Source organism: Gadus chalcogrammus, chromosome 15 (assembly GCF_026213295.1).
Source record: "Gadus chalcogrammus isolate NIFS_2021 chromosome 15, NIFS_Gcha_1.0, whole genome shotgun sequence".
NCBI classification, from domain to species: Eukaryota; Metazoa; Chordata; class Actinopteri; order Gadiformes; family Gadidae; genus Gadus; species Gadus chalcogrammus.
Genome location: NC_079426.1, coordinates 18,497,258 through 18,512,217, shown reverse-complemented (window position 1 = coordinate 18,512,217; position 14,960 = coordinate 18,497,258). Strand labels below are relative to the sequence as shown.

Genomic DNA, 14,960 nt, shown 5'->3' with positions numbered 1-14,960 from the left:
ACAGCTTATTGTAAAGCCTTATGGTATCACACAGCTTATTGTAAAGCCTTATGGTAAAAGGGCTTATTGTAAAGTCTTATGGTAATTCACAGCTTATTGTAAAGCCTAATGGTAACACACAGCTTATTGTAAAGCCTAATGGTAACACACAGCTTATTGTAAAGTATTATGGTAACACACAGCTTATTGTAAAGCCTTATGGTAAAAGGGCTTATTGTAAAGTCTTATGGTAACACACAGTTTATTGTAAAGCGTAATGGTAACACACAGCTTATTGTAAAGCCTAATGGTAACACACAGCTTATTGTAAAGTCTTATGGTAACACACAGCTTATTGTAAAGCCTTATGGTATCACACAGCTTATTGTAAAGCCTTATGGTAACACACAGCTTATTGTAAAGCCTAATGGTAACACACAGCTTATTGCAAAGCCTTATGGTAACACACAGCTTATTGTAAAGCCTTATGGTAAAAGGGCTTATTGTAAAGTCTTATGGTAACACACATAGCAGATGGTAACACAGAGCTTATTGTAAAGCCTTATGGTAACACTCCAGCGTTCCCGTAGCACCTGCTGACGTGGGGACATAAATACTTTAGGTCATCCTGTTGTTTTCACCTTGGTGTATTTGAGCATCTCCTCTCATGCTAGGATACACAGAGCAACATAAACAAGCCTGGACCATTACTGGCTTTCAGAGCTCGTCTTCTCCTCAATTGGGGATGAGTGTGGTCGGGCAGGGGGGTGGGCATGCGGTGTATGGTCTGTACGCTCTCCTCCCTCTGTGGTGTTTTATGAGAAACCCCATGGATGCTGCTTGTTCTGAGTGAGACATAGAAAATGGACAAATAATTGACTAATTGAATTTCTATCGACTTTGTTGCTTTTTTTTTTTCTATTGGACTAATGTGAGATAATTTGTGCTATTTGGATGAAAAGCACTGCAGTGGTATTGGCTTGAGCTGGCTCTGGACCACTCTCAACCACCTGCAAATATAATTTTCTCAATCATTCGTGTGTGTATCTATGTGCCTGTGTGTGTTCCCCCTGCTAATTTCTGAGTATTTAATGTGTGTGTGTATATTTTACTTCATGTTCTTGTGAGCGTTTGTGTACACAGGGGTCGCTATGCGTGAACTCGTGTGTTTTTCTGTTTTCATGTGTATCTGTGTGTGTGTGTGTGGTTGTTAATCCGCGTTATTGTAGTCATCTCTTAGAAAAACTGAAATCAGCGCACCTGAAATACAGGACTACCAAACAAAATGGTGGTTCTCAGTGAGTAGCTTAACCAGCAAAGCAGGTTTTTCTACGATCAGGCAGCCTATTCGAAGTGCGCATGGTGAGTGTTACAGGGTGGCAGCCGGTCTGGCATTCTCATACTTCCTGTGAGCTATGTAGGATGAAATTGAACATTCCGCGGGGAAACGCTTACACAGCTGGGAGCAGGAAGAGGCAAACAACTCAATGGAGTTGTTGATGCCAAGGAGAAGAACCATAGAGGCGGATATAAGAGGCAGACCCTCAAACGCTTTGCAAGGGCAGGAAAGAGAAAGCAGTGGCTAGGATCCATATGTCTATCAGAGTATAGAAATATATTTCTGGTCCAGAAAGAGTTTTTCACATGAGATCTTTATTTATCAGGTAAAAAAAAGCCTCATACTGAAACAGAAATGAAATAGAATGGGGTCTTTCAAACCAACATGAATCATACTGGTGTGTGTGGATGTGTGTGTGTGTGTGTGTGTGTGTGTGTGTGTGTGTGTGTGTGTGTGTGTGTGTGTGTGTGTGTGTGTGTGTGTGTGTGTGTGTGTGTGTGTGTGTGTGTGTGTGTGTGTGTGTGTGTGTGTGTGTGTGTGTGTGTGTGTGTGTGTGCACTCCTAACTAAAAATAAAACCTAAAACCCAAATTAATCCAGCACCAGCGACCATTTTATGCTTCCGAGACGATAAACACTTGAGAAGCAGGACTGTGTGCTTGTTATGGACTCCAACACGGCTGGGAGGGCCTTACAAAACCTCAAAACTCTACCCTGCATTCACACCAAAAGATGCATTTGCTGCCCGAACGCGTTGACGCCGAGGTTTTGCGGCGCGGCAAATCAAGTTTTGCGGCGCAGCAAAAGTTTTGCGGCGCAGCAAAGGTTTTGACGCGCTGCAAACGTTATGCTGCGCCGCAGTTTTGCAGCGCGGGAAGTTTCGCGGTGCTTTTGAATTCATTCACAACCGACATTACGAGCATTGCATGTCTTAACCTGTTGTGGAAGAGGGAGAGACGTCGGAATGCCCGTCGTTTATGGGTTCATGTCCATTCGGAGCCTGGAAGGCTGGTGCTGCCTGGCACCCAACTGGGTTTTGTTTGAGGTTGATATGCTAGCCCTTTAGCATACTTATACATACACATACTACTATAGTTTATTTTAACTGTAAACACAACTACACTACAGAATGCTGATTTGTGGGGTTTTTCGAGTTACTAAATAAATGTAACGGTAGTGAACTCTAGGTCACTCCAAGGGAGTAACACTGATTGGCTGTTACGGCATTTCACTCAGTGGAAACGCCTCCGTGGCAACGCTGTTGAACGCTGATTGGCTGTCATCACGCGTTTGCTGCCGAAAAGTTGAAATATTTCAACTCGAGCAGCATTTGACGCGCCGCAAAATACGTGAACGCGCCCGCAGCCCGTCCCCGCAAATCAAATTTTGCTGCCGGTTTTCTCGGCAGCAAATGCTGCGGCAGCAAAGCAATAACGCGTCTCTACATTCACTTTGAATGGGATCGTGACGCGCGTCAACTTTCTGCATCTTTTGGTGTGAACGCAGGGTGGTGCAGGACAAAACATGGAGTACATGGAAGGGCTTCTATTTTGGAAGCAAAATAAACAAAACAATTAGATATTTGGAGGAATTAATAGAGCGGAAGAGAGAGATAGAGAGTGGGGAGAGAGAGACAAGATGAAGAACAGGATAAACAAAACTAATGCTCTCAGAATGGAGGTTTTCTGTTCTTCTATTCATCTTCATGATAGACAGTGGCTTGGCGTCTTTTTGTCTTTCAATCACACTGACTGTCCCATCTGTCATTTTGAATCTGACAGATGGGCTCTTCTGACATAATTGTTCAAGTATGCTGTTAATTATGCTGTCTTCCCTTCTCCCCTTCTGATTTATAATTAATAAGTAGCTTGAAAGACAAAGATATTTGAGAAAAGAAGAGGGAAGGGCTTTGCAGTGTTTAGCATGTGTGTACAAAAATTTCTTTGGCCATGGAAGTTTTTAACAAAAAATAGATAATAGCTTTAACAAAAGTGGCCATTGATGAGCACAAAAACACATCCCATTTGATGGTGTTACGCCCTGTGGCTTTACAATGCGACCCGATAAAAAGACACGTCCACGAAAGGAGTAAACGTCCGCGAGACCAGACACACACGTAACACAGGAGGGGAAAAGTCACATCCGTGTTTCCAAGCAACACCGTTCCAAAGGCTTCAGCGCTTGGGACCATTTTTTATTCAGTCTTCTTCGCTGTTGTGCCTGAATTAAAAACAGCAGCGGCGGGCCACAGGAAGAGGGATGCTTGAGCCTAAGCGGTTTAATCTACCCTCCACTGCTGTCTCCCGTGGCTCGGAATAATTCAGTTCACAGCCTGTTAACCCAACTAAACCACAGTGTGGATGGGGAAATATACATTTAGGAAAAGAGAGAGAGAGGGGGGGAGAAGAAGAGAGAGACAGAGGGAGAGAGAGAGAGAGAGGGAGATAGAAATAGAGAGAGACAGGGAGAGAAAGTGTGGCTATGATTCCATATGTTTGTTCTTGTGTGTGTGTGTGCCTATGGTCCCCATAGGCAGGCTAGAAATGGCGTAAGGAGTAAAGCAAGCAATAGCTGTCCTGCTCTGCCTTTGAAAAAACAAAGCTCAGACAAGCCGATTTTGAGTTGCGCCCTGTATGTCGTCATACGGGGGGACATGTTACCTCCCCTTCTCTGCTTTGCCCAATGAGCTACGACTGTGCAAGCGCAACATGTGTGTGTGTAACGTACACTTCTTTGATATTTGGTGAACCGTTCTGCTGTTGATGTTATGGCGCATAACACGTCGGGTTCTCTGACGTCTCTGGTATTTCCACAACGAGAATCGTAGTGGGGGTTATCTCAGCCAAGGTTGAGAAGGAATTTTGGGCAAAGGAACATTGGCTTTGACTCCCTGAAGTACATGAACCGCGGAGGAGCAAGAGATTGTTGCCCGCGATTGTTTCTCGCCGGAGCCCTGCTGCCCGCTATCGCGAGGCAACCCCGCCACGAGGCAACCCCGCCACGAGGCAACCCCGCCACGAGGCACCACCGCCGCGAGACACCACCGCCGCAAGGCACGCTGCCCACTTCCGAGGCGGTGGTGCCTCAGCAGCGGGCAGCGGGGCTCCGGCGGGAGACAATCACAGGCAACCATCACTTTCTCCTCCATGTCGCGGTTCAGTCTACTTCAGATTGATGTGGAAGTGAAAGAACCAGAGACGTCAGAGAACCCGACGCAGTCGTTTGAGATTCAAAACATCGTCTGGAGGCGCAAACAGCTTTTGCCGTGATAATATATATTATGTGTACAAATACATATATATATATATACTGTGTTAGGGGCCCACTAATATCTTTATAAAGCATCCATAAAATAGCATTCCATGGGACCTTTAAGGTGAGGAATTCTCACACGGCTAGGATTCTTACTCGCTATGCTAGGGTTTCAGCATTACCTTTCCATTGACACAATAATTGGTTGCCTAACGTTCTTACATTGAAATATTCTCCAAAATATGCTCATTAAATACTGGCCTTATTAACAGAACAAGATAAGTTCTACCTTATCCTATGTGCTGCCCAGTATATGACGTATTAACACTTATTGTACTTGGCCAGATGGGGGCTTACAGCCATTAAGGGAGGGGGGAGGATGCCCCCCAAAGATAGTCTCAGCCTCTGTACAGGTCATGTTAACGTCTTGTCCGCATGTGTTTGTGTGTGCTTCTCAAAACGAATCCAGTCAAGTTTGTCCCTCCTTCTCACTTATTCTCTGTCGCTCTCTCACTGTCCCTCTCTCTTACTTTGTCTCTGTCTCACTCTCACTGTGTCACTGTCTCTCTCTCACGGTTTCTCCCTCACTGTCTCTCTCTCACTGACCCCGTTGTGTGTACAACGTTTATGTGTGTGTCTGTGTGTGTGTGTGTGTGTGTGTGTGTGTGTGTGTGTGTGTGTGTGTGTGTGTGTGTGTGTGTGTGTGTGTGTGTGTGTGTGTGTTTGTGCCAAAAACAGCTGGTCTGTGGCAAACGTTAATCCAATATGTCAGGCTGAAGCTTGGATCTTCCATTTGCACGGCATGAAGTTTGGATCTGTACCAACCCCCACCACAAACACACACACACGCACACGCACACGCACACACACACACACACACACACACACACACACACACACACACACACACACACACACACACACACACACACACACACACACACACACACACACACAAACACAGACATACACACACACCCATGCCTCTCTATATCTGTATGCTCACAAACATATACGATGTCATTTATGGCACTCGTTGTCCGTCTTGCTGTGTTGGCAAAATGTAAAGTCGGACATCTTGAGAAGAGTGGGGGAGATGAGAGGTTTTGAATGCAGAGGGAAGAGAGGAAAGGACAAATGAGGCCCTGCCTACCTAATTAAACCCAACCAGCCAAGATTTGATTAAAAATGAAATTCTCTCTCTCTCTCTTCCTCTCCATCTCTATAGCCTTCTTTCTCCCTTTCTTTAGTTCTCTATCTCTTTCTCTCACTCTCTCCCTCTCGCCACTTCTCTCTCGCTCCCTTGCTCTCTCACACCCTCTCTCTCTCCCCCTCTCTGTCTCTCACAACCTCTCTCACTCTCTATCACTCATCCTTCCTCACAACCTTGTAATCTTCATGTGTAGGGAAATTATAACTGCAATATCCATTCAGAGTTTCTATGACAACGCACTTCATTGTTGATTCCCATTTATTGAAGGTTTAAGGGGCAGCATCTACAAGGGGCACACTTAAGTGCCTTTTGATGTGTAGAATTATCATAAACTGTGTTTCTCTGGACTGTTTCATCAAAATATCTTCCACATTGTCGTAGGCTCTGCAGCACACCATTTCGGTCAGCTCTCATGAACAGTCCACGTTCCCCAGGCCTCGTAGTAAGCTGGTCTGAGCCAGTCGACTCCCTCGCAGTGTGGTCTTGCGTTGTTCCAGGCTAAACGCTAGCGTGTCATTGAGCCTCTAAACACTGTGGGCTCTTACACACTGATTGGTGTAATCCAAAAGTCTGTATCGAAACAGCATGATGATATAATAATGTTAATATAATAGTAATTGTAGTCTTAATTTTTGTATAACCTTCATGAATTATCGGTTATATTAGTACTAAAAGGTCTCACAGTTTTGGTGCTAACATCCATGTTTGTTTGGTTAGTGCAAATGGGTTATCCTATTAGTGTGACTCTTTGAGGTTAAGCAGTTAGCTGAATGTGCTGGGAGTTTTGTTCATGTTTACTTCCTGGATGACAGGGCCAAAAACACAGTGCTCATTCTGTTTATGTTTTCATTTCGTATCCATTTGGCAACGGAATGCGCTAAAACAATTCATGTATATATTGTATTTGTTAAAGGTGAGAAAAACGTAACCCTTCAAAATGCAAATGTGAAAATAACAGTAACAGTAAATTAAACATAGTGAAGTGAAGAGGTGTTGGCAGAGAGCAACAAATAACTTCCTTTTTTTATGCTTTTTATCCATATTTTTACATTGCTGGAATCACAAACAGGAATACATTACATCAAAAGAATAATTCACTTTTCAGAGAACTTGTGGCTTTTCAGTTGTGCTAAACGTCAATATAGAGATGATTCAGGATCTACATTTCTTTGTTTCATTGTGCTTTTCTTGATGCTACAAAGTTCCAAAATGAATGCATTTTGGTGTTTATTTAGTCTTAACGATATCAAACGCAGGACAGGTGTGTCACATCAGCCGCTTAGTCAGCCGCTAACCCGGTACCCATATCAGCCACAGCCAGTACAAGGTGATGCATGCAATAGGATGTGTTGAACCTAGCTGCTGGGTAAAACAGGTTAGATGAGAGGGAGGCCTCTAATGCAAACCAATCCACACACATTGGTTCTCCTTCAAAGCTAGCGTAGGTCATTTTGACAAACCAGCATATGCTAGATTTCAAAAGTTTCCGACCCTAAAAATCGAAACCCATCACTCCAAAGCAACTCCTCTGGGCTGGCTCGCTAGCTTTAGCATTCAGTCCGCCTAGCCGTGTGGAAGGCTCTGGGGTCTCATTTATAAAACTGTGCGTGGGATCGTTACTAAAAGTGTACGTACGCCCAAAAGCCAAGTTTTGCGTGTGCCAAAAAATATTCAGATCTATAAAACCCTGTGTACGCACACCGTACGCAATCTTTGCTGTATAAATCACAGAGTGCCTACAAGTGTGCGCAGCTGAATCAGCTTCACGTTCCGCCCTGTACACGCCCCATTTTAACCATAAATGGTCAATGCAAATGACCTCATGAATTCGATCTGCATATAAAACAGACTCAGATGCAAGTATTATGTCTTGTCGGAAACAAAGTACTGAGAAAAGCCAAAAAGCGAAATTTCACGGAGGTTGAAGTGGAGACACTTGTGGGCGAGATGGAGGCCCGAAAAGTAGTTTTGTTCGGCCGTCACGGGATTGGGATCGTCAACAAAAAAAAGCAGAGTGAGTGGCAACATGATGCTGCAGCAGTGAACTCTGTCAGTAGCACAGTCCCAGAATTAAAAAATAAGTGTTCTGACATAAAGTTAGGCTACATATTTTTATGTAGCCTACCAATAAATCGTTATGGTCCCTAAAGACCCTCTCCCTTCGAATCCTGCCATTTGCATGGTCCGCCAGAAGTGCCATGGTGCAGCATTACCACGGCGCTCACCTCTGTATTTATAGGATTACGGTAATAAGACTGAACGAGAACACCTTGGATAATCAGTTTGTAATCACCGACGTAAAATGTTCTTGAACATAACCCCTTTTTAATGCCTGATTTGTGATGAAAAGCATCAAGAGTAACGGACAACGATTGTGATGAGGAGTGTGGCTTGGTTTTCCACACTTGGGATTTAATTGACATTTGATTATGTGTTTACGTGTCACATAAAAATATTATGTTATTGAAACATGTTGGACAGATGTTTTATTCCATGCAGTCGCGCCGTCAGTGGACAGTATGGAGTGACGGGATTAAATATAGAGATTTTTTTTAATTTATATTCTAAGGAGATGTTTCTGGAGTTATAACTGAGAAATAAAGCAGTTGACTTAAATTATTCTGATTGCATAGATTTAACGCATGATACGGGTTGAAATTAAATTTATGAAGGGCGATGATAAAACATAATCGTTCTTCTCACTCTACAATTCTTCGGTCTGACTTCAGTTCACCACCACACCATCTGTGTCGCCAATTCTCCTTTTCTTCCGAACCATGCGTACGCATGGGTCAGAGTTTGCTTAGGGCTGCGCACATTTTCCTGTCATGTTGGTTTTTTATAGATCACAATCTTGGCGTGGAAAGTCACGTACGCCAATTTCAGCCCCGTTTTGTGCGTATACGCAACGGTTATAAATGAGACCCCTGGTCATGCTATTGAACAGGCAGAGTACGCACAGGTATCAGGGCAGGTAGGTAGACAGGTAGGCTATCCAATAATGTATTTCTGGCCGACTGATTGGCCAGCCTAATAATAATAATAATAATAAATGAAATTGATATAGCGCTTAATATGGTACTCTAAGACGCTTTAAATGTTATGGTGTTGTGGTTTATGGTGGCTAGCCTAGACCTTTGTCAGAGCATTTGATTTATTGATTTGCTTTCAGGCAGCAGAGAGAATTTCCACAAATATGTTGACAGAAAATGCTTCCAAAATATATTGCTTACCCTGGCTTTAAGCAAAGGTTTTAATTGATTAAACGACGGTTTATAAAAGGGTTCCAGTTATAAATGGGTGGCTAAAACCCATTTCTATGGCAGGGTTGTTGGGTATGACATGAATAGGAGACTTGAAACACAGGAGCAATGAGCTGTTATTGAGCTACATGTCCTTTTAAGGTCGAAACAGAACAATGCTTACAATAACACTCATTACTCGTATTGACTGAAATACCAGCAGCGCCTGGCTTCAACCACCACTAACGGTTATACTACAGAAGGAGCAGTCAAGGTAAACATCATTCATAATGAGAATGACAAGAAGGACAAGAAGAAATATTGTAATACTTTACCAGATCATACCTTGATTCCCCTTGACTAGATGGTGAATTAATAATGAAACAGCATTATAGTATTTCATATAATACACCACCGATTTCAAGAGCGCTATCGAGAGATGGGAAAGAATTGATTAAACAATACATTCACACTACGTCGTCAAGCCAAGGATGGAATGTTCAGCTCACTTTCAAACTAAAGGAACACGTTGAAAAGAGATGTTTAAGGAGAAAGGGTTGAGCACATGGAGAACGGCCTCCTCCGTCTGAAGTGCCAGACACTGTTATGGTTTGGTCGGTGAAACAGACGCCCGCGTGCCCCGTCTCCTCCGAGCAAGAAACACCAGTGCTATTCATCCATCATGCATAAGCATACGCATAAACCCTCTGCCAGCGGGGACGATGAATTATATGGTTTAGTCTGCTTGACTTGCTTTGTAGATGGGCTGCTTGAAATTGGCATGCGTGAAATACAACTGCATAGGTAATGATCTGAGCCTGACCCTGTTAATTGCTAATGGTTTTATGTGTAAGGCGATACAACATATTCACGGGCGGTTATGAATGCAGAGGCCAGATGAGGGGGTGGGTACGTCTAAAATGACCTCCACAACTGTTGCTTTTCTGAGCTTTTCACCGTACAGTTATGTTACTAACTTGGCCGACAGCCAGCGTCTACCATACGGGTTCATCACAGCAATCGCCATGGCAACAAAATCGGTAACTAGAGGAAAGAGATTAAATAAATCTTGTGTCCCCAAACCCAGAAACATAACTCATGTCTTGTCTTATGCTCTGCTTACATCAGGGTGTAGTCGTCTAGACGTCCTGCTCCACATCCTCGTTGGGCTCATTAGAGAAACTGACGACGTCTAATTACAAATTCATACAAATACACTTTGGTCCTTCTCGCCAGGGACACGCTTGTCGCCACAGCACCGCGAGGAGGAACCACTTACCTTTAATTGTCGGAAACGCGTGTCAGACCGGCGTTCTCCGCTCACACACACACACACACACACACACACACACACACACACACACACACACACACACACACACACACACACACACACACACACACACACACACACACACACACACACACACACACGTTGTGTGAATCGCTTTCAGTTTTTTTTTTGCACAATATCAAATGTTACTTCCCTGATCCGTCAATCAGGGCAGAGGAATTCAGAGGAGCCCCTTAGACGCAAATGTCAACCATTAAAGATCCCCTTTTGACCCTTAACAGTGAAGACGGACCATCTTTATTTGTTTCTTTTTTTATTTTTTATAAAAAAGGTGTTTCTAAATACATTTAACAGCATACAGTGGCAAATGCATAAGGTCTCCCTCTCTCACCTAACGACGACATTATTTATGATGGTTAATAATAAAAGACCATATAGGGACTCGTCACATCCTTGCTTGTGTGACTGAGCGGTAATGAATTAGTTTAATACAAACCAAAGGACGCTTTACAACTCTCCCTCCCCAGGAGGCTAATCCAACAAGCTTCTTCACTAAAACACTACAGACGGCCTACAGACCCCACTGGCCTTGCATAGATTATAGTAACAATGTATAGATTAAACATGACCATGCATACATTATGATAACCTTTTAGTCATTATAATAACATTGTATGCATTCTAAAAAGAAAGCCTTAGCAGATATTTCCATTCATAAATATATATATATATATATATATATATATATACATACACAGTACTTCTCTCATCCATCCTCTGTCTTTATCGCAGCAGACACTTCAGGAGTCTTCATTTGTGATTGAAGTAATGATTATAATTAAGATTCCTGAGTACAGGGGGTTAGATGATAAGACATGCTCAGGCCGTCACTAATGGACCGACCACTAAACCGTGACCGGGACTTCAGGACATCCTTGAGACCTGCCTTCATAACAACAACAACAACAACAACACCAACGGCCAAAAACAGACCCGGTCGTATCGGCACCTAATCAAGTCGATGGTTAAAGTACCATTTCTGCCCTGGACTCGTTTATAAAGAAAGTCTAATTATGCCGGACACAGATGGTCAAGCACCCTCACTTTGCTCACAGTCTTAGTGGCTCAGCTGGCTGTTTATCACTCTTCTATCTGCTTTGGTCCCACTTCCTTTGAAGGGGGATTCAGGCCCCAAAAATGGCCAGCAGAACTTTAGTTTCTTCTTTGTTTACAGGTTTATGAGGCAATGCGTTAAGGGCTTTTCAGCATCACTGTTTGGGGGATTTTGAGGTAAAGATTTGATGAGATCCACGAATGAATATCGCAGGTAAAAAACTAGTATTGTGATTAAACACGTTGAATGGTGTAGTTATGTGGAGTTGAGATGGTCAACCACTTTCACGTAAAGTGGTTTGGCTTTGATGCTTCAGTGAATATTTCATATTTTTCCCATTATAGGATGTAATGCTCTTTTGGTGGTGAAATACAGATTCATTTTGGATGCTAATTAACTGCATATATCAACTTTATAATCCTCTAACTCTATATTCCAGTTTCGTGAGTATAACTAATGATTTGCCCTAGCAAACCAAATGACCATGTCAAGGGTCCAGTGAATAGGCCTACCACAACATCCCATTTAATATCACTCAAGACCCCACTAACTTGGACAGACCGCCATCGATCACCGGAACAATCCAGAAACCCTTGCCAAATTGAATATCCCTTAGGTTCACAACTATGGGGTCAGAACAGTCTCATTAATAATGAATACACAACGTTCTCTACTGAACATTAACAACACATTACGGAAACTCAAATGATCCAGGGCCCTGTACCACGAAGCTCGCTTAGAGGGTTAGCGAAGTATGTTGAGCTCCAAGCCTGGGTTAGTTGTACCACGAAAGTCGATCTCTTTTAGCGTCGCTGTATCACCATGGTGACTTATGCTCGCAACCAAACCTGGTCGGGAGCAGTTTTTCGGCTTAGTCTAGCCGGAGATCGGCTACTTAAATCGGCGTGCGCAGCTTCCTAGCCCCTCCTCTGACAATGGCGTCACCATTTGTGGGTGTTCCCGTGGACCCCGGCGCACTTCTCCGGAGACAAGGGTTTTACGGGACAGAACCGATCCCTTGGCATTGTCTGACGATATTCAGATTTCAGACTTTATTGTCATTGTGCAAACAACGAAATTGGGGTTCTTCATGAGAGATACAGATTCTCATCAGAGGGTGTTCGTTATTTGATCGTCCTTTTGGACCTTATGTAGACAATGATTACTGTTGCGCATTGTGTCTCAGTGCTAGAGTGGAGGTAGCGCGTCAGTCTTGAATTTCTGCGCGGGGGGTTCGACTCCCAAGTGACGCGAATTTATGTGAAGCTTAAAAAGTCCTAATTCTCATGCATATGGAATACTTATTCACTAAAGCTTATGGAATTATATTTTTGTGCTTATTTCGAACTTCAACCCATATTTTCAAGGCCGTGCTGGCACCACATCTATGGGGGTAAAATGCATGATGATAGACCGGCGAATTTGAACCCCGGTCGCTGGCGTTTGGGTCTTATACTAATCCACTACGCTACAGCCGCTACCTCTCAGCGGTTGAAAACATGCGATACATTTCTTAAATAGGGTGTATTTAAAGTGAATTCCCTAAATGATAGAATAAGGCAGGATGGACGTTGCTTATGCATTTTTAAATCATCATCATTCTATTTGGATTAATGGCGAACAATTCTGCATTTGGCATAGTTATTTTACAGACAATATGCAGAATCTTTTCACTTATACTCATATAGACTGCTTGATCTATCGTAAAGGTGAGAAAAATTACGCAAAAAACGCCCCTTTCACGTGAACGCGCACTGAACCTAAAGCGGAAAACCTGGTTCAACTAATTGAATCTAAAGTGAGCTTCGTGGTACCATTTAACTCTGATTGCGAGTTGCGGCTCTGTCGAGCCAGGTTTTCCCAAGAAAGCCTGGGTATGTTCAGCGAGTTTCGTGGTATAGGGCACTGGGAGTGAGATGAATGTTTACAGGTTAAACATTCTCGTGCTGTGACTATGAAGTACATAATCTGCTTTGGAATGCAGTCTATATTGTGCTTTGGAGTAGTGTATTAATATAGTGTGGTTTACTGCCTGGTGACCTATTCATTTGGTCTGGTTGTAGCCTTGTCAGTTGTCAACTCAGTGTGGCTAAGCAGATAACAACAACAATTCCTTTGTTCATCAGAGCTTCGGCAATTTATAATTTCATCAGAAGCTCCTTTCTGAGCTGTGGAAGCCTTCCTTTCAATGTGATTCTGCGCTAATGAATATTCCCACATTTTATTAGAAAATCAACCAGAATCGCCAATTACTATAATAATTCAATCCCATTCATTAGAATTGTGTGCATTCATTCAGCGTGATTCGGTGGATCACCAATGTGTCCCTCTGCATGCCTCCCGCAGTGGCACAGCGCCGCCACTGGATCAACAGCGCCACTGCAACCAGCCATGCGTTTTAATAAGAAATTATGTTGGTTGCAACAAACTCTATGTGTTATATTTTATATAAGCCATATATATAGTAAGGCGCCTCTTACTGCACCCCCCTCACTGGTCAAATTCTCATTATTGTCTTCAGAAATAAAAACTGAAAGCTTCTTTGTGTTCTGCTATAAAATAACCAAAAATACCAACAGTAAACCCAATCCTAAATCGTTACTGTGGGCATGAATGGCTTTAGTAACACAACCAAAGTAACTGGTTGTGACAAACAAAGTGTCCTTCATATTCTATTGTGTAGAAAAGAAGAAACAGTGTTATGGAAACCCAGACGATGGGATGACTACAAGCTGCAGACTGAAGATCAGATCAGTTTTATGTATCAACATTAATGCCAAAGAATTCTGGCTCATGCACATATTGCACTCGCTTGGTATTTCTTGTAGTGTCAAACCATTGTGTTGAGACTATTTCTGTTGAAACACACCAGAGCCCTTGAATCTACTCAAACATCTCTGCACCTGCACCCATGCACACCCAATCAGCACCATCCACGCACCATACATGCACATCAGCACTGTGCACATCAGCACTGTGCACGTCAGCACCGTGCACACCAGCACCATGCACATCAGGACCGTGCACGTCAGTACAGTGCACATCAGCACCAAGCATGCGCACATCGGCACCATGCACATGCACATTAGCAACGTGCACATAAGCACTGTGCACATCAACACTGTGCACATCAGCACTGTGCACATCAGCATCATGCACACGCACATCCGCACCGTGCATGTGTACATCAGCACCGTAAACCTTGTTGTAGGTCTATCCGACTGCGTCCAGAGGCATTTTGCTCTGCACCCGTCGTTAACGGCCCCTTGAAATCAAGAATGGGCTGAAAGGTTCCAGACGAATACGTGATTGGTCTGGCCAATTAAATTAAATTAAATTATATTTGTATTTGTATAGCCCTTCATGACACTTACTGTCTCAAATGGCGTAACAGGTCATATATTTAAGACACTTATATCAGGCTTCTGATCACAACCATCCATTGATCAACCGGCCACTTTCCCCCCCCCCCCCCACCTCTGTCCCACCAGATACACCAAGATGAAGACAGCCACCAACATCTACATC

General features: G+C 43.3%; 1 protein-coding gene across 1 annotated transcript in view; it reads left to right on the top strand.

Annotated features, from left to right (window-relative positions):
* Positions 1-14,960, top strand: part of oprm1 (opioid receptor, mu 1) — a 56,030-nt gene that overhangs the window by 19,190 nt on the left and 21,880 nt on the right. Inside the window, exon 2 of the mRNA XM_056608863.1 lies at positions 14,924-14,960. This exon is cut by the window's right edge and continues 322 nt beyond it. Within this exon, the coding sequence (XP_056464838.1) occupies positions 14,924-14,960 (37 nt within the window). The remainder of the gene's footprint in view (positions 1-14,923) is intronic.